Here is a 20,698-nt window from a genome sequence, read left to right as displayed (position 1 = left end):
CACCAATGTCATCGGAAATTAACAGATATTGTGGTCATGACCCGTAGCTTTTATGGTCACTTTATGTGTTTTGGGGGATTGCTGATTTTGGTCTTCACTTCCACAGAAATCTATAGCCGAGTTGTTCCGTTTTCTCTGTCGATATCCACGCGGTGTCGCTATCTGCTCACACAGTGTAAATCCTCGCTCGTTGTTTGAGACTCCTCCCTTTACAGGGGCATTGTTCGGTGTCGAAAAAAACGCTTTGTTTGCCCGAGCAGCAGAACATCGTGGATCTCGTCTGGGTCTGTTTTGGATTTTAAGAAATTACGCAGCTATGTGGACGACAGCTGCTTTTGGTAGCTGGGGGTTTAATAAGCATAATACTGTCACAATGACTCACCAAGCGTTTATATTTCATCCGTGGATGTACTACCTTCTGCCGTTGTCCCATCTTTGGAGTATCGCATCAGCACAGATTGCCTATTCCATATCGGAGGAATCTAACCCGGGCACTGTTGTCGGACATTTCGCGAAGGATTTGCATCTTAACGTGCAGGACCTTGAATATCGTGGGTTTGAGATTTCGGGACTCAATAAGAGGTATTTCGATGTAAATACAAAGACTGGAATTTTGTCCGTGAGGGAGAGAATAGACAGAGACGAGCTCTGTACTCGGAGCACGAAGTGTTCCTTAACGCTAGAAGCCATTGTGAATTCGCCATTGAACCTATACCGCCTTGAGGTGAATGTTTTGGATATAAATGACAACTCGCCATCTTTTAGGTCTCCTAAAACCTATTTGAATGTATCGGAGTCTGCATTTCCAGGTGAGAGATTTCCTTTGGACAGCGCCTACGACGCAGACATAGGAGCTAACTCGGTAAAGAGCTACAAGCTGAGCCCGAATGAACACTTCTCCCTGGATGTACAGAACGGCGGAGAGCAGAGTGTGTCTGCTGAGTTGGTGCTGCAGAAAGCTTTAGACCGAGAGAAACAGCCCGTTATCCAGCTCACACTGACCGCTGTAGATGGAGGAAAACCTCCACGATCTGGGACATCACTTATTATTATAAATGTAGAGGATGTTAACGACAATATTCCTATTTTCTCAAAGCCCCTCTACAAAGCTCGTATTCCTGAGAATAAGCCTCCAGGTAGCTCCGTGATTATGGTTCAAGCGAAAGATTCAGATGAGGGGCTAAACGGAGAAATAGTGTATAGTTTTATCAACCAAAACAATGACAATAGCATTGATGCATTCGCAATTAATTCCGTAACTGGAGAAATCACCGTGAAAGGCGTGGTTGATCACGAGACCAACAACGTTTTTGAAATCCGTATCCAAGCTAAAGACAAAGGCCACAAGCCAAGAGCATCTCACTGTAAAGTGCTGGTTGAAATTACCGACATGAATGACAATCCACCAGAGATATCTGTCACGTCTTTAGTTAACGTTGTAAAAGAGGATGCGTCATTAGGGACAATGGTTGGCCTGATAACAATAATTGACAATGACGCAGGCAAAAATGGCGCTGTACAGGTTAAAATACTAGACTCCGTACCATTTACGATAAAGAGCTCTTATAATAATCATTATTCTTTAGTAGTAGATGGGCCTCTTGACAGAGAGGGTGTTTCTGAGTATAATGTCACCATCGCAGCTACGGATGAAGGGACCCCGCCTCTCTCCAGCACCAGCGTTATTACTGTACACGTTGCTGATGTGAATGACAACGCTCCTCGCTTCTCAGAACCAGTGATTAATATTTATGTTAAAGAGAACAGTAAGGTAGGAGACGTCATTTGTACGACGTCTGCTTTTGACCCAGACTCAGATGAAAATGCAAAAGTAACTTATTCTTCATTAGATAAACGTGTTTTCGTATCATCTTCTGTAAATATAAACTCAGATACAGGAGATATAGTCAGCCTGCAGACTTTTAACTATGAAGAGACGAAAACTTTCCAGTTTAAAGTTCAGGCCACAGACTCTGGTGTTCCTCCTCTCAGCAGCAACGTGACTGTGAACGTTTTTATTCTGGATGAGAATGACAACAGTCCTGGGATTCTCGCGCCCTATTCTGATCACGGCTCCGTTAACTCTGAGAACATTCCCTATTCTGCTGAAGCGGGCTACTTTGTGGCCAAGATCAGGGCTGTAGACTCCGACTCTGGTTACAATGCGCTGCTTTCTTATCACATCTCTGAGCCCAAGGGAACCAACCTCTTCCGAATCGGAACCAGCACCGGGGAACTAAGGACTAAGAGGCGAATGAGTGACAATGACCTGAAAACTCACCCGTTGGTGGTGTTGGTTTCTGATAACGGAGAACCCTCACTGTCAGCGACTGTGTCTATTGATGTAGTGGTGGTTGAAAGTACAGGTGAAATCCAGACTCAATACAGAAATGTACCGAGAAAGGAGGAGAGTTTCTCTGATTTAAACCTGTATTTGCTGATCGCCATTGCCTCGGTGTCAGTGATATTTTTACTGAGCCTGATCAGTTTAATAGCTGTAAAATGCTTCAAGACAGACGACAGTTTCGGCATGCACAGCGCCCCAATGATCACCACACACCCTGACGGGAGCTGGTCTTACTCTAAATCTACTCAGCAGTATGACGTGTGTTTCAGTTCAGACACACTGAAGAGTGACGTAGTGGTTTTCCCCGCACCGTACCCACCTGCAGATGCAGAACTGATTAGTATTAATGGAAATGACACGTTTGACAGGACTCAGACATTACCCAACAAAGAGAAGGTAAGATCTAGGCTATACATGAATGGGCATTTTATTATATTGAATTATACCGTTATTGCTCCTTTAAACTTCTTGCAGTCAAGAATATTGTCTTCAAAGTTTCTCTTACTTTAGAAAACAACCCTTAACTCTAGAGTTGTCACCTTGTGCTTATTTTCAATGAGCGTGTAGCGTGAGTGTTGCTGTCCATGGTGCTGAACTAGTTAACATCTCTGACGTTCGAATGCTTCTCTATGACGCTGTGGAAATGTGTTCCTAGTTACTTTTGTATTTGATTCAAGGATCCAAAAATTAGTTGTTTCAACGGATGATAGAGTTGCAGCCTAATTGAAAAAGGCAAATTGTGAGCTTTTCTAATGGCAGCAGAATCAGAACGTCAGCTGTTGTTCTTTTGATGGATTCTGGGTTTTTTCTTCATGATTGTGCAACAACCAATACTTGCTTTCATATGATGTAGTTTTATTTCCATTTTCTATTTATATAATGTCAACACTTACCCCCATGTTTAGAATATTACTACTTAGCGCATTATTCTAAGTCCGTAGTCTCTCGCTCTCTCTCTCTTGCATCCACAAGATGGATTCATTGATGGCGATTGCATGTTGTTGAATCTTTTACAAACCACCACGGAGGTTCAGTGAAATATAAATTGAAGCAAACAGACAGTCATTTAAATTGAGTGTAAATGGAGGAGTCTGCGTTCCTGTGTATGAATGAGTGAGCTGGCTTGGCACAAGCAGGGGCCTGCCTATCTTTTTGAGTCCCCAGGAGGTGTGTGGATGACAGGATAGGCCTCTCTCTCGCTCTCATGCCTTTTATTCTGCTGTTCCCTCAGCTTGGAGGATTACTGCTGTAACAACCTTTTCTTTCACATCGGAGTGCATGAGTAATCCTTCTCTTTCATTCTCTCCCTTATCCTTTTTATCTATCCCCTCTGTTTCACACCCCTGCTGTTGCTTTGTACATTTCCCTGACTCACTGTGCATTTCTCTCAATCTCATGGTCTCTCTGCTCCTATTGCATTCCCATCCTTTAATCGATTTCCCTCAAACCCTCTGCCCCTTTCCCTCAGCCACTATCCCTGCCTGTCTTTCTCGGTCTATGTTCCCTTTTCTAATTCATCATTTCTCTTTCCTCCAGTCTCACTGTTTCTCTTGCTTTCCCACCCTTCAATGCCCTCTTTGCCCCTCCCCCTCCTACCTTTCCCCTCAGCCCACAGGCCTTGTTCCATCCCTCTGATTCTCTCTCCCCTTATTTTGCTCTCTATACAACATTTTCCTTCCATTTTCTCAGCCTCAGTGTTCCGCTCGATATCAACTCCTATCTATCTCTTTGTCTCCATATCGCCCTCTCCCACCCTCCTTCCATCTACCCTCCCTCCTTCAGTCCACCAACCTTGTTTTCATGTGTGTGTGTCTGTGTGTGTGTGTGGGGGGGGAGCAGCTGAGAGGAGTAATGGTGAATTAGCAGCAGGTCTCCCCAGACACGCATGCTATCAGCCTGAGCATGCTGTAAACAGGATTCTTCTCATTTTCATTAACATGCGCTAAGTGTGTCAGGGCGGCTCGATCCGCTCAGCGTGTAAGCTGCTCGGCCCCTTTCTGTTGGACGACACAGACTGTGTCTATCAACAGCGAACGCTATCTACTCATGCGGATTGAGCATTCTTTTGGCCATTTAAAGTGGTGCTGTTTGTAACCAGTGGCATTCAAGTGGGCTTTGTAAATATTGTGTAGTCTAGGCCTCAATGTAGCTCTGTCCCCCTTGGTCTCTGTATCGCACAAAGCTCTATGATGTACTTCTCTTTGATAATAAGTTCTTTAATACTCTTTCATAATACACTGACCTATTTTTTTTGTGAGTGGTCGGTCAGTAAAAACAAGTAAATAAAATACCAGCTCAGAGCCACTGTATGATCATTTGGTTGGTTCAGAATGTGTTCTTATCTATGTGGTCTGCTTTGGGGGGCTCTCTATGATCACATGGGGGTTCTGAATATTGCAATGCATGTGTAAGTGGGTCAGTGTGTGTCTGGAAGATTGCAGTGCCCTCTGAGCTCAATGCGAGTCAGTATGTGTTTACTAGGTGTCTGAGAGTCACACAAAAATATATTCTCTATGTCACCACGCTCTCTCTCTGTGCTGCGTTTGGCCCGGTGTGGCTCCAGTAACAATGCCTGAGGCTGTCTCTTTGCATTCGAGTGGTTCAGAATGCGCTCTGTCGGCTGCAGCTCTGTGTGTGTGTGTGTGTGTGTGTGTGTGTGTGTGTGTGTGTGTGTGTGTGTGTGTGTGTGTGTGTGTGTGTGTGTGTATGTGAGAGAGAGAGAGAGGCTGTGGTAATTTTCCGCTCTGCTCTGCAGCAGAAAGGATCTCTCAGAGCCTTGGCGTCTCGGCGAGCTGCAGCCTGGGCTGGGCGGGGCTGACGTTACCGGCAGCAACTCAGCAGTCAATCACAGCTAAATCGGGGAGGCGGGACAAAGGGTTAGGGGAATGAGGTCGCAGGGCTTATCCCTCCAGCTCTCAGGTCACCACCATGTCTGTGTGTGGGTGGGTGTTTGTCAGTGTGTTCTCTGTGTACGTGTGTTTATTTGAGTGTGTGTAATTTCCTAATATCAACAGATTCATGTTGGTGTATTAAACAGTATTGCACTTAGTGTATGAGTTTCTTTGTGTGAGCAGCAGTGTGTGTAGTCCTGTATTTAGCTGAGTGTGTGTTATTCAATAACGTGTTTATTACATTGGCTGTGTGTTAAGTGTGTGTTGGCTAAAAGCCTCTTCCTCTGCTCTGCTGGCCCCAGTGTTGCAAAAAGCATTACATTATTGATTATCTAAGTACATTATCCCTGGTGAGGTAGCCAGCTAAGTGCTTCACAATTTTACTGGATTGTATTTCTACAGCAGGGGGCATTGATTCACCTACTGTAAGTCATTTAGGTTCAGTAACCATCCAGATGGGGTCAACTATTGTTACCCAAAAAGACACCCTTACACCCAGCTCTCTGGTTCAGATTTAGGTTGCATCATGGTTGACATGATTGGGCCAATGATAATGCGGCACCTTGAGACGCCTGCTCTATGTCCTGGCTTTGTTCCAGCGTCCTTTGTTTAGCACATAGACATGCACGCATGGACACTCGGGTGTGAACACGTCACTTCCTGGTTTCCTCCCTCCTGGGTGTGGCTCTTGGCAAGGGGAAGGGAGCTCAGCTGAGGTTGCCATGGAGGTTGCCATGGAGATGATCCTCATTGCTGACGTGCACCAATCTGTTTCTCAGAGAGAGAGTGAGAACTGCAAATGTAAATCCACCCCACTCAAAGATGAAAAAAGAGAGAGTGGAAAGGCAGAGGGAGGGAGAAAGGTGTGAGAATACAGAGAGAATAATGGATTGAGAGAAAGAGGGAGGGAGATGAAGACAGCAAAAAGGTGACAGATTAGGACAGGGAGTGTGAATGTGAAATCATGTGAAAGGGAGAGAAGGAGAAAGCCTTGATGAGGCAGACGAAAACAAATTAAACAACTACAGGTGTATTGCAGCTAAGTGGAAATACAAGGGGCTGAGAATTGGTCACAGAAAAAGACTGAACACACACACACACACACACACACACACACACACACACACACACACACACACACACACACACACACACACACACACACACACACACACACACACATTATGGCATTAGGCTGTTGTTGCAGTCTATAGATTAGCTTTGTCATGTTCAGAACCACAGGGTTCTTCCATATCCATCCACCCCCGTCCATCCAGCGGGGCTACTAAGCCAGGGGTCCTGCGTGGTGGGATAGACGGGATCGGGCGCCTGCCTGCTGTCTCAGATAGCTTTGTTTACCACAACATGAATCTGTTTAATTTTATGTTCAGGCAGAACGGGGACAGCCCACACCCTGTTTAACCCCTCCAGGACCCTGGAGGAGAGATTTACTTCCACTTTCGTACTGTCATGCCCATTACACAGAAAGGAGGATACACTGGGGAAGGCATAACCAAACGCACCCAGCACAGTCTCTCCATACAACCCTTTATGCTGAAAGGGAAGTACACTTGGGAAGGCACAACCAAATGCAGCCAGAACAGCCTCTCCACCTCATCCTACATACATGGGAAGGGGTCATCATCTCTACTGAAACCAAGATGTTATATCTGAGATTGAAAAGGTTCTAAAGCATGTTATGAACCAGTTCAACACGCAGGGGTAAACCTGCGCACCCCTTTCAAACAGGCCCTCCGATCTATGAGTCTTTAGATGGAGATTCTCGGTAGAAAGGTGTGCAGTCTTTCATTATACATTGGTTTTACAAAGTTAGCGCTGATGGCGCTAGAGTGTTAGCATGTTATTAATCGGACGTGAAACAAAATGCAGTTAAGAGTTTTGCCGCACGGTAGCCTTTGATCTCTGTTTGCTGGAAGGTCTTTACGATATCATGGTTCGTTTCTGGATTCATTAACAGGGAAAGGGGTATACCTCGTCAGTTGCACAACTGAATGCAGTCAACCGATATGCGTCTTCCGCATTTAACTCGAAACCTGTGAAGAAGAGAGGTGCTGGGGGATGCCTTAATCAACATCCATGTCACCGGCGCACTGGGAGCAGTTGTTGTCGGGGGGTTAACTGCCTTGCTCAAAGGCAGGACTGCAGATTTTCCTACCTTGCCGGCTTGGGGATTCAAACCAGCGACCTTGTGTTTATTGGCCCAATGCTCTTAACCGCTGGGCTACCTGACAGAAATACTAGATATGTTATCTCTTATATCTGGGGGTTTTTGTGCTTACGGGTGTGGTTGATCACGTTTACCACAGAGTGCTCTGATCAATCTGTGAGATCTGGCTTGTGTGATTTGTAATGCCTTGTTGCAGACATGTATTCTCTTGCAGGCTGAGGGTGTTGTCACTGGAAACAGATTCTCTCGTCAGCATCTTTTAGTTTCCTTCTCTCTCCTCTGGAGGGGGCCTGGCACTGTCCTTCACAGCCACACTGTCAGACGCGGGAGGAGAAGAAAGGAGGAGAGCTGCGGATTGAGACACACACACACACATTGTGGAGACCATGCTGAGTCTGTCCTTGCAGTATCCTCTTACACCAATAGAGGTCCCAGTATTACTGTTTCTCCCTCTCCCATCCTGTCCTGGCTGCAAACTGCAGTGCTCTTGGCACTGAGACAGAACACCGCCCCTTAGATTTTTTTCTCTCTCTCTCGCTCTGTGGCACAATCTTAAAACGCTTAGTTCCAGAAAAACAAATCTCTCAACCCACACAATATGGCAGATATTGTAGTTAGCAATTGAAATGGTTGAATCTCCATCATTTATCACATCCCTCCAATAAGTGGTGCAGCCTGATGCAATGGGCTCTCTCTTCACCTAAATGGTCAGGATTTGTTCTCTTCACGTTAGGAAAAATAAGAGTAAAGTATCATTTGTGATAATGGTGATGATCAGTGTGTATCCTTTCATGGTTTGTCAGCCTCTCCTCCTTTTAGCCTACATATATCATTCTCTCTGAGGAAATGGATGTTTTGTCATTTCCTGCCTGTTAGATGCAGATTTTTCATCACTATGGCCTTTTCTCCTGGCAACACAGACACTGTGGTTGCTGTCCTCCTACACAATAGCCTGCAGGCATTTTCTTTTTTTGAGAGAATGAGAGACAGACAGAGAAAAAGAGAGAGAGAGAGAGCTATTTTGTTTTTTTTCATTATTATTTTTAATGGATTTCCTAAATGCAAGAGTCCTAGAAAACCAGGTGGCCATTTTGTGTGCTGTACCCTATTTTAGCAGTGTAATGTGGTGGCAAGATTTGTGCCATGCAGAAGTTCTGTATAAGAGGTCTAAATTCTGTAGTTTACATATAGGCACAGTGTAACTACACATAATGTTTGTGTCTCTTCACGATGAACAGTAGGTGGTTCAAAGCTCTGACTCCATCTTGTGTGGCGCGGGGGAGGGGGGGGGCATGTATGAGGTCATCACTCCTTGCCCTGAGAACACCAGACGAGACAGCAGCTGACGATAACAAAGAGACGGGACTCTCTCAGAGCCCAGATGCTCATTCAGTCTCTTCACCCAGGGCTAGAGTCAGTGCTGGTCCCAGTCCCTTTGTGTGTGTGCATGTGTGTGTGTGACAGAGCGACTGAGGCTTGATTCACCCAGTACCGTCCATGACCCATCTCTCTGACGAGCTCTCCTCCAGCTGGGACATCTGACTCAGAAACGGAGGGCTTCCACATGGCATAACAGATGCTGTGGGGGGCTGGACGAATGGCTTTTAAACCGGGACAATTCATGTGTCTCAACAGAGAGAGTGTTACTGGAGAGCCTGTTATTAATATGTCCGCCATCTTGCATAATGGATGGAGAGGGTCATTAATATTATGTCTCATCTAGCTCCAAAAAGAGAGCACAGGAAGTGCACTCAGAGCTCTGCACCTTTTTCCCTCTCCCAGTCACTGCTCCATCTCTCCTCCTGTCAGTCTCTCTCCATTCTTTACCCCCTCTGTTTCTCGTCTCTCCCCTCCCTCTCTCTGTCCCGCTCCCCTTCTCTCTCTGGGGTGGTTTTAAGAGAGGACATGACAGTGGAGAGGGAGAGGCAGCAGCAGCAGAGACATTAGCTCCCGTGTTTCCACTTCAGACATTCTGGTGGCCCTGGGCCACAGCTCTCCCAGCTGGAGCAACGGATGTCACAGACACACAGCACAGCTGGACCAGAGAGGAGGGAGGGAGGTGAAACAGGAGAGAGGAAGGATAGAGGCACTGAGAGGGGAGAGTATGAGGCAGTTGGTAGAGGGTAAGAGAGGGGGTGGTGAGATTGAGACGAGTAGGGGAGGATTGCAGGAAGAGAGGAAAGAGACAGTAATGGTTGGTGAGGAGTGAGATGGGATAGAGGGAGACAGAGAGGCAGAATAGATGATTTCACCCTTCAGTCAGTGGTGACAAGAGCAGAGAGAGGGAGCCATTGAAGAGAATTGGGACATGTACTGTGTTTGTTCTGGCGAGACAGACATCTGTTTGTCTAGCAGAGGAGGAATTTAGATACTTAATCTCGAGCCCCTTGAGTGCAAATGAAATAATGCACAGATCTGTGGCGTGCAATTAACGGCGGAACAGATGGGTGGATTCTAACAGGTACAGTGAGAGAGATGTCAGTTACCTGCCCATGTACCATCAGCCCAATAGACAGAGAACGAGAGGAGAGCAGAACACGATATAGAGAGAGAGGCAGACAATGGAGCGAGGTGGAAAAGGCCAGGTGTAAAATCCTGCGGTGTGTGTAATTGGCGAGATAACGGTTGCCTCTTTTCATTGCTGTCTCAAATTGCCGTAAACATGGAGCTTGGGCACCCCGCTGGGAGAATCTTCTGAATGTCAGGGGTAGCGCTGCGGCTCGCATGCTTCTGAGACTCACGAGTACGGACCGACACGAGAGCCCCGCTGTGTCATCTCCACAGCTCAGTTAAATTGGTCATTGGAAAAAAAGAAAGGAGAGCGGATGTATAAAATAGAAAATAACATTTAAAACTCTGTCCAATGAAAAAACTTCCCTCTCGGTCCATCAAACCTAACTCAAGTCCCGTTGCACCTCCATCTCTGTTCTCTTCCGTTGCATCTCTCCAGCTCCCCAGTTCGCCACCCCCTCAGCCTCGCTTGGAGTGTGAAGAAGAGTCGCTCAGCTATCTATCCATCTACTTGTAGCATCGGAGTGACTCACTGCTCAGCGCCTCGTCTTGCGGGCTGCCAGCACATGTCATTGCCGTGGGCAGAGGGTTCAGTGGAGGAGAGCTGGAGCCGCACCGGGAGAGGGGAGGGTTGTGTGGGCGTGTTGCGTGCCTGGGTGAATCAGACTGGCACTAGTGCTCTCTGAGGTCACACAGTCCCAAATAAACACAGAACAACAACTTGATGCTCAGTCTACCATACTGATATAGGCCTATAACTCTGACTATGTTTACTGTGGGATTTACCCAGAGATAGACATATACACCAATGAATGACCACTGGCTGAGACAATGTTGTAATTGATGAAAACTAAATTTAGTTTGAGTCATTTTTTAAAGTAAATGAGCTCCAGGCTATGCTAGTAGTTTCCCTTTTTGATTAAATAAATCAATAGGTTGAGATCAGCATTAAATAACATTACTGTTTAGGCAAGCCTGGCTCCAGGATGACTCGTCTGAGGGGTCATTTTAAATCCATACAACAAGTATTGCTTTAGGTTCCTGATAACACAAGGTACAGTAGATTGGTTTTACTACTTTTCAAATGTACAAAAATGTATCTGAAACGAGGCCCTACGCGTGAACAATGAGCAATCGTCGCAATTTGTGCCTACCAACACGCACAGATCCGCTCGACACTGTCAAAGATTCTTACAGGCTTCGTAGCTTAAACTTCAATAACTAGAACTAAAGGCTACATTTCTGTTGAATTTGTGGCACTATGCAATGACCGTAACCAAGCCACCACTTCTCCAGGTGCTCAATGTTTTCTGTGTGGGAGAGTTTCAGAAAAGCTCAAAACTAAATTAAAATAAGTGCATATTCTATAGTCAATTTGAATCTGCCGCGAACAAGATGAAATGCTCATTCCCGAGAGCAACACACACACACACACTATAGCAAGAGAGCAGGGAGGGGGTGAAAAAGTAGTCTAGAAGGCTAACATTAGTTGTGTCATAGTAACCTATCACAACATGAACATGAATGAATCACAACAGAGTGAATGTTTGCCTACTTACTTCAGTAAACTAGACAAGGTATTGGTCCAACTTCTGCGACATACAACATTTACAAAAATGGAGGCCTATCTGAAATGCAACCATATGCACTGTCATTTTGCACACAAGAAAGCAAGCAATGTTGAAGAGAAGCCCCAGGAAGAATGGTAGCCCAAGGTGCGCTCATTATGGCCAGGGGGGACGGTTATGTCCCACCTGGCCAACATCCGGTGAAATTGCAGAGCGCAAAATTCAAACTACAGGATTATTCATATTTATCTTTCATAAAATCACAAGTGTAATACATCAAAATAAAGCTTAACGTCTTGTTAATCTAGCCATTGTGTCAGATTTCAAAAAGGCTTTACGGCGAAAGCAAACCATGCGATTATCTGAGGACAGCGCCCCGCACACAAAAGCATGAAAAACATACACTGCTCAATAAAATAAAGGGAACACTAAAATAACACATCCTAGATCTGAATGAATGAAATATTCTTATTAACTACTTTTTTCTTTACATAGTTGAATGTGCTGACAACAAAATCACACAAAAATGATCAATGGAAATCAAATGTATCAACCCATGGAGGTCTGGATTTGGAGTCACACTCAACATCAAAATGGAAACCCACGCTACAGGCTGATCCAACTTTGATGTAATGTCCTTAAAACAAGTCAAAATGAGGCTCAGTAGTGTGTGTGGCCTCCACGTGCCTGTATGACCTCCCTACAACACCTGGGCATGCTCCTGATGAGGTGGTGGATGGTCTCCTGAGGGATCTCCTCCCAGACCTGGACTAAAGCATGTGCCAACTTCTGGACATTCTGTGGTGCAACGTGGTGTTGGTGGATGGAGCGAGACATGATGTTCCAGATGTGCTCAATTGGATTCAGGTCTGGGGAACGGGCGGGCCAGTGCATAGCATTAATGTCTTCCTCTTGCAGGAACTGCTGACACACTCCAGCCACATGAGGTCTAGCATTGTCTTGCAGTAGGAGGAACCCAGGGTCAACCACACCAGCATATGGTCTCACAGGGGGTCTGGGGATCTCATCTCGGTACCTAATGGCAGTCAGGCAGTCAGCCCCCCAAAGAAATGCCATAATGACAAAGTGAAAACAGGTTTTTAGATTTTTTTGAAAATGCATTAAAAATGAAAAACAAATGTACATAATTATTTAGACCCTTTGCTATGAGACTCAAAATTGAGCTCAGGTTCATCCTGTTTCCATTGATCGTCCTTGAGATGTTTCTACAACTTGGAGTCCACCTGTGGAACATTTAATTGATTGGACATGATTTGGAAAGGCACACACCTGTCTATATAAGGACCCACAGTTGGCAGAGCATGTCAGAGCAAAAACCAGGCCATGAGGTCGACGGAATTGTCCTTAGAGCACCGAGACGAAATTGTGTCGAGGCACAGATTTGAAAGAGTACCAAAACATTTCTGCAGCATTGCAGGTCCCAAAGAACACAGTGGCCTCCATCATTCTTAAATGAAAGAAGTTTGGAACCACCAAGCCTGGCCAAACTGAGCAATCGGTGGAGAAGGGCCTTCGTCAGGGAGGTGAACAAGAACCCAATGGTCACTCTGACAGAGCTCTACAGTTCCTCTGTGGAGATGGGAGAACATTCCAGAAGGACAACCATCTCTGCAGCACTCAACCAATCAGGCCTTTATGGTGGAGTGGCCAGACGGAAGCCACTCCTCAGTAAACAGCACATGACAGCCCCTGCTTGGAGTTTGCCAAAAGGCACCTAAAGACTCTCAGACCATGAGAAACAACATTCTCTGGTCTGATGACACCAAGATTGTACTATTTGGCCTGAATGCCAAGCGTTACGCTTGGAGTAACCCTGGCACTCTCCCTACGGTGAAGCATGGTGGTGGCAGCATCATGCTTTTGGGATGTTTTTCAGCGGCATGGACTGGGAGACTAGTCAGGATCAAGGTAAAGATGAACAGAGCAAAGTACAGAGAGATCCTTGATGAAAACCTGCTCCAGAGCGCTCAGGACCTCAGACTGGGGCGCGAAGGTTCACCTTCGATGAGCACAACGACCCTAAGCACACAGCCAAGACAACGCAGGAGTTGCTTCAGGACACGTCTCTGAATGTCCTTGAGTGGCCCAGCCAGAGCCCGGACTTGAACCCGATCGAACATCTCTGAAGAGACCTGAAAGTAGGATCTGCAGAGAAGAAGACTCGAGACTGCTGTAATCGCTGCCAAAGGGGCTTCAACGAGGTACTGAGTAAAGGGTCTGAATACTTATGTAAATATAATAGTTCTGTTTGTTATTTTGAATACATTAGCAAACATTCTAAAAACCTATTATGCGTTATTCGGTGTAGATTTATGAGGGGATAAAAACTATTTAATCAATTTCAGAATAAGGCTGTAACGTAACACAATGTGGAAAAAGTCAAGGGGTCTGAAAACTTTCCGAAGGCGCTGTATACACAGTATATATCAATTGGACCCGTAAAAGCAAGCAATGACATTAAGAATCACAGATAAATCTAAAATATACTTTGAAGTAAAAAGCAAAGGCCTAAACTATACATTACATAAAAATATATGCCAAATAACCAGTGGTCTTAATTAAATGACGGAAAACCATTGAATGAATCATTCTGGCACTACGGCCAGGGAAGTCTTGCAGCCTCCTCCATGCTGTTTTGAACCTTGTGACATTTCTGATTCCATTTTCCTTCCTGGCGAAACGTACTTGTCAGGTCCTTCTCAAATGCCAGCTGGACGAGCAAAGGCTTTTTGTTGATCTCATGTAACATGCTGTGTCTGTGTTTACTGAATACGTTCTTTAGGGTGGAGCAGGGATTTTCGCACATTGCTGTAGATGTCCCAAATGTTAATCAGGCTGGCTCCAGGGTGACATGCCTGTAGGAGCATTTTAAATCCATGTTTCCGTGCCAACAGCACAGTCGACGTTGCTGACAATGGCCCGCCGTATCTTTTAAGAACACTGAGTGAGCTCCATTTGTTGTTACTGCCTGTGGTTGTGATTTCACTTTGTAAGAATGTGCGAACAACAATACACTCTGCTTCCACTGGTTCACGTTTGGTTCGATGCAACAGCTCGTCAGTTGCTAGTGGCTGGGGTAACGGATGTGCAGGTGCTTGTTGTGATACTGAAGCTACTAGATACTAGCTAGCTTATTATTAGGTGTAGATGTCTGCATAATTTGACCCCGCCCTGGGTGGGATCCAATGAGCTTCCTAAACAAGGTAATGAAGGTGTTACCTTATGACATTGCATGACTAGGTGCCCAATCAGAATGCATTTTTTGATTTGAACTGCTAAATATTAGATTATTACACCCCCCTTTCTCCCCCTTCCTCAGATCACAAGAGCACACCTGGCATATCAGCCTGGTGTCATAGACTAGACGTAGCCTAGTAAATGTAAATCCGGGACATCAAATTAAAGGGGGAAAGGGGGAAAGGGGGAAAGGGGATACCTAGTCAGTTGTACAACTGAATGTCTTCAACTGAAATGTGTTTTCCGCATTTAACCCAACCCCTCTGAATCAAATTAGTATGATATGTTGTGTTTGGTATGGTTACATAAGACAGATGGTTATGTCTCGCAAGCCAAAGGTTGGGAGTTCGAATCTGATCACGGAAACGTAATTTTTAGCTACATTGCAACTCCTTAGAATGTTAGCTAACCATTCCCTTAACCCTAACCATTACCTTTAACCTAACTCCTAAATGTATCCCTATCCTCTAGCCTAGCTAACATTAGCCAGCTAGCTAACATTAGCCACCTAGCTAGAATTCGTAACATGTCATACGTTTTCCAAATTCGCAACATACGGAAGTTTTTGCAAATCCGTACAATATTGTACGCTTTGCAAATTCATAACATATCATATGAGTTGTAGGTTGTAACGTATCATAGGCCTTGAGGCCGATATGTAAAGCTTAATAAAGGGCATTGATTATAGCAGAGCAGTGTGCGGTTTCTTCTTTTTTTCTCATCGTAACATATCATATGAAATAGGTGATGGACAGCCACAAATGAATACATGCCAAAACGTAGCATATTGTACTAAATGGAGTGTCTCGGATTTACATACAGAATAATATGAAATGCTCTGAGACCAGGTTGAGGATTTGCCACCCAGTGGAGCCTCCCCTGCGTTTAGGTCGCAATGGGGTGTATGTCCCGGTGGTGCTTTGAATGGCACTGCACTCACTGTATGGCTCAGTCAATTTGACTGTTATAAAAGCTGATTGTCTAGCAAACTGGTGCCTGTCTGAGTGTTATCCAACTTTTGAGAGCTCTTCAAGAGGTAAAAGGATCGAAGATGAGACGAGAGCCGAGATTCAATTCATTATGAACCGCTGTGTGCTGTTGGTATAGAAAATAAATTCGGCAGTGTCGAGACATCCTCCCCCTCACTTTGTCGTACTGATTGCGTTAGGAGTAAGAGGCCCCTCTTAATTGAATTGAATCTGATTTTAAATTGGATTCTAATAGGGGTACATGGGTTCAGACTGTACTAATTAGGAGGAAAGTCTGAGCGGGAAGATGTGGGCATTTTACTCCACTACCAGACCGACCACCTGCGGTCAGACTTGCGCAGTGAGCCACCTCGGGCCCATGGCCAGATGTTTGAGGTGTTTGAGATATTGAGTCGAATTTAAATTAGGAACCAGCTTAACCCTAACGCAACCGTAGATGTCGGCCTACCAATGGCTGTGAAATTATATGCATTCTACACTTACTACAATGTCGTCTAATATAGCCAGACAATTTGTCCAGTGCGCATGGTTTTTAATAAATGAACATATGTCACGATCGTTGATAAACTTGAGGTCCACTTTTAAAGAAAGTGTAACAAGTCGCCAGGAACCACGGTAGTGTGTGTATATTCATGCCTGCCAGGCTATTAAATGACTATTGCTTGTTGTAAACTGCCCCCAAAGCTATCTCTAAAACTGACAGGGGTTAGTCTATTTGTGTGTGAAATCGTTCCCAGCACTCAGATGGATTCTAGAATAGGGTTTTGTGAAAAACAGCTAAATTATTTTGGTCTTTTACGTCAGGTGGAAGATTAAATTCGTTTATTTGTAATAGGATATATCTTAGCTAGGTGTTTGGGGAAGGTGAGACTGTCGAAAGGAAATGCAGAGTAACTAGTCAAGTGATGGAAATTCGTCTAAATTCTTCGTGCCCACGCTTTCTACATCTGCAATTTGCGCTCTATACTATTTCAGCAATTTGGGTCTGACAGGAGAGGACATGTTAGCTTGTTTTGACAGATTGGCGGAGAGGCAAGTCTCGAGCATCTTGTTGATGACCTGGTTCGTTTCGCCCGCTCACCCGAAGTGAACATGCTTCATATGACGACATATTGGGGGTTGGGGGCTGGGGGGATCCTGTGTACTGCGAGGAATATGATGTGAAACTGGAGCGGCAGCCAAGTATCCCTGTAATTTTAATATACTGTATGATCAACCCAGCTGTCACTCTCCGGGCAATAAGTGAGAGGAGATCGCGAGCAGCCAATGACGTCTGAATTGCCTTTCAGCTCTAGGGCTCGTGGACAGCGAAAGAGCGCTGGACACAGATCACTTTGCTTTGAGAGCTGCAGAACGAGTTCAAATAGAGTAGAGGAGAACGATGGCGAAAAGGCATTGAGTAAAACCCTATAACGCATTCTTAGTTAGGATACAGCTTTTATTTATTTAATTCTGTGTTGTTTTGCTCGTTCTATTGTCTCTGCACTCTTAGAATAAAAGGTTCCTCATAGAACCAAAAGGGGTTCAATCTCTTGCTTCATATATGGAACCCCTAAAAGTTGTATATAGAACCCTTTGATAGGAATGTAGAACCCTTTTGATATAATGTTTAAACTTTAATTATCTAGCCTATAGTTTATCATATGACTCTGGTTTCATATATTTTAATAAAATAATCAACTTTGCTTACCTTAATTCATTGAAAATTGGTAACGTTAGGCTACTTGCAAGTTGGTTCAAACACCGTCCTCAAGCGTCGTCATGTAGGAATGTCAAATTTTGAATTGACCAGAAGGTTATATATTTTAAAAACTTCTTTTTTTTTTACCTACGAGTGCATGCTTTTATTAAGCACATTATTTCCTGTTGTTTCTAGCTAACATTTAGTTTGCAACAGCACAGGTATGTTTGCCACTCAGACCTCAGCAACAATGTTGCAAAACAGGAATTCGATCTTTCTGCTGCCATAGAGAGGTAAGGATGTCGGACGTCAACGAGACATTTTTCTGACCAGGCGAAATCATGCAGCAGCAGCATCATTAATATGGACATAAAAGTCAATGCAAAACAGCTGAAACAAATGAAAAGGGAAAACCGGTCAGTTCAGAGTTTGATGTGACTGGGTTATCTTGTGTTAGCTGTTGTTTTCTAAAATCCCCATTATACTTTGGGGTAGGCTAAAGGATATAACCCTCAAGGTTCATTGCCTTCACTGGGTATACAGTGCATTCATAAAGTATTCAGACCCCTTGACTTTTTCTACATTTAGTTAAGTTTCAGCCTTATTCTAAAATTGATTATATCGTTTTTTTCCCTCATCAATCTACACACAATACCCCATAATGACAACACAAAAACAAGAAATATCACATTTACATACACCTTTGGCAGCGATTACAGCCTCGAGTCCTCTTGGGTATGACGCTACAAGATTGGCACACCTATATTTGGGGAGTTTCTCCTATTCGTCTCTGCAGATCCTCTCAAGCTCTGTAAGGTTGTATGGTGTGCCTTCACCCCAGTCTGAGGTCCTGGGTTTTTTTGGAGGTGGTTTTCATCAAGGATCTCTCTGTACTTTGCTCCGTTCATCTTTGCCTCGATCCTGACTAGTCTCCCAGTCCCTGCCGCTGAAAAACACCCCCACAGCATGATGCTGCCTCCACCATGCTTCACAGTAGGGGTGGTGCCAGGTTTCCTCCAGATGTGACACCAAGAGTTCAATCTTGGTGTCATCAGACCAGAGATTCTTGTTTCTCATTGTCTGAGGGTCTTTAGTTGCCTTTTGGCAAATTCCAAGCGTACTGCCATGTGCCTTTTACTGAGGAGTGGCTTCCATCTGGCCACTCCACCATAAATGCCTGATTGGGGAGTGCTGCAGAGATGGTTGTCCTTCTGAAAGATTCTCCCATCTCTGGAACTTTGTCAGAGTTACCAGTTACCTCCCTGACCAAGGCCTTTGTCCCTCAATTGCTCTGTTTGGCCGGTCGGCCAGCTTTAGGTAGAGTCTTGGTGGTTACAAACTTCTTCCATTTAAGAATGAAGGAGGCCACTGTGTTTTTGGGGATGTTCAATGCTGCAGAATTTTTAGATCTGTGCCTCGACACAATCCTGTGTCGGAGTTCTATGTACAATTCCTTCGACCTCATGGCTTGGTTTTTGCTCTAACATGAACTGTCAACTGTAGAACCTTATATAAACAGGTGTGTGCATTTACAAATCATGTCCAATCAATTGAATTGACCACAGGTGAACTACAATCAAGTTGTAGAAACATCTCAAGGATGATCAATGCAAACAGGATGCACCTGAGCTCAATATGGATTCTCATAGCAAAGGGTTTGAATACTTGTGTAAATCAGGTATCTGTTTCTCCCTTTTGAATACATTTGCTATGAAACTCTAAACACATGTTTTGCGTTTTGTCAAAATTGTTTATTAAATCCCTTTTAACAGAATAGAATAAGGATATAACGTAACAAATTGAGTAAAAATCCAAGGGGCCTGAATACTTTCAGAATGCACTGAATGCAGTAGATGATCAAACGTATGTGGACACCTGCTCATCAAACATCTCAATGCAAAATCATGGGCATTAATAGGGCGTTGGTCCCCCCTTTGCTGCTATAACATCCTCCACTCTTGTGGGAAAGCTTTTCACCAGATGTTGGAACATTGACTTTCTTCCATTCAGCCACAAGAGCATTAGTGAGGTCGGGCAATGATGTTGGGCGATTAGACGTTCCAATTTATCCCAAAGGTGTTTAATGGGGTTGAGGTCAGGGCTCCGTGCAGGCCAGGCAAATACTTTAACACCAATCTCGACAAACCATTTCTGTATGGACCTCGCTTTGTGCGCTGGACCATTGTCATGCTAAAACAGGAAAGGCTTTTCCCCAAACTGCTGCCACAAACTTGGAAGCACAAAATGGTCTCAAATGTCATTGTATGCTGTGGCTTTAAGATTTCCCTTCACTGGAACTAAGAGGCCTGGCCCAAATCATGAAAAACAGCCCCAGACCATTATTCCTCCTCCACCAAACTTTACAGTTGGCACTATGCATTGGGGCAAGTAGCGTTCTCCTGGCATCCGCCAAACCCAGATTTGTCCGTCAGACTGCTAGATGGTGATGTGTGATTCATCACTCCAAAGAACGCGTTTCCACTGCTCCAGAGTCCAATGCTGGCAAGCTTTACACCACTCCAGACGTCGCTTGGCGTGGTGATCTTAGGCTTGTGTGCGTTGCTCGGCCATGGAAATCCATTTCATGGATCTCCCGACAAACAGTTCTTGTGCTAATGTTGCTTCCAGAGGCAGTTTGAAATTCGGTGGTAAGTGACGCAACTGAGGACAGACGCCATGCGTTTCAGCACTCAACGGTTCCCGTTCTGTGAGCTTGTGTGACCTACCACTTTGCGGCTGAGCTATTGTTGCTCCTGGATGTTTCCACTTCACAATAACAGCACCTACAGGGCAGCTCTAGCAGGGCAGAAATTTGACAAACTGACTTGTTGTAACGGTGGCATCCTAAGACTGTGCTATGTTGAAAGTCACTGAGCTCTTCAGTAAGGCCATTCTACTGCCAATGTTTGTCTATGGAGATTGCATGGCGGTGTGCTCATTTTTTTTTTTACACCCGTCAGCAACGGGTGTGGCTAAAATTGCCGAATCCACTAGTTTGAAGGGTTGTCCACATACTTTTATATATGTATTGTATGTAGCACCTTTTTTAGGAATCTGAAATGTTCTTTAATCTCATCCAGGGAACCGAAACGTTATAAGGTAGCCTATGTAGAACCAAAAATAACACGGTTTTTTTCTTCCTGAGAGTGTGTGTTGATAACTCCATATTTTAATGCTCAGCCCTAACTCGATTTGCACTGCCCTGTTGAATCCATCGACGCATTTCAAGGACAGATCCCCTCTTTACTGGGAGGATGTAGCGTAA

At 44.7% G+C, this 20,698-nt stretch overlaps 1 protein-coding gene across 42 annotated transcripts in view; it reads left to right on the top strand.

Moving 5' to 3' along the window:
• LOC118381995 (protocadherin alpha-C2-like) overlaps nucleotides 1–20,698 on the top strand; it is a 227,408-nt gene that overhangs the window by 166,274 nt on the left and 40,436 nt on the right. The window contains exon 1 of one of the 42 annotated variants that reach the window (XM_035768876.2): nucleotides 268–2,743. The exons of the other annotated variants lie outside the window; for them this stretch is intronic. Within the exon in view, the coding sequence (XP_035624769.2) occupies nucleotides 317–2,743 (2,427 nt within the window). The 5' untranslated portion in view covers nucleotides 268–316. Of the gene's footprint in view, nucleotides 1–267; nucleotides 2,744–20,698 lie in introns of those variants that run through there. 42 annotated transcript variants of the gene reach the window in all.

The sequence above is a fragment of the Oncorhynchus keta genome, chromosome 4 (genome assembly GCF_023373465.1).
Source record: "Oncorhynchus keta strain PuntledgeMale-10-30-2019 chromosome 4, Oket_V2, whole genome shotgun sequence".
In the NCBI taxonomy this organism is placed as follows: domain Eukaryota; kingdom Metazoa; phylum Chordata; class Actinopteri; order Salmoniformes; family Salmonidae; genus Oncorhynchus; species Oncorhynchus keta.
The sequence above is the reverse complement of the archived record's forward strand: the minus strand, read 5'-3'. Positions and strand labels throughout refer to the sequence as shown.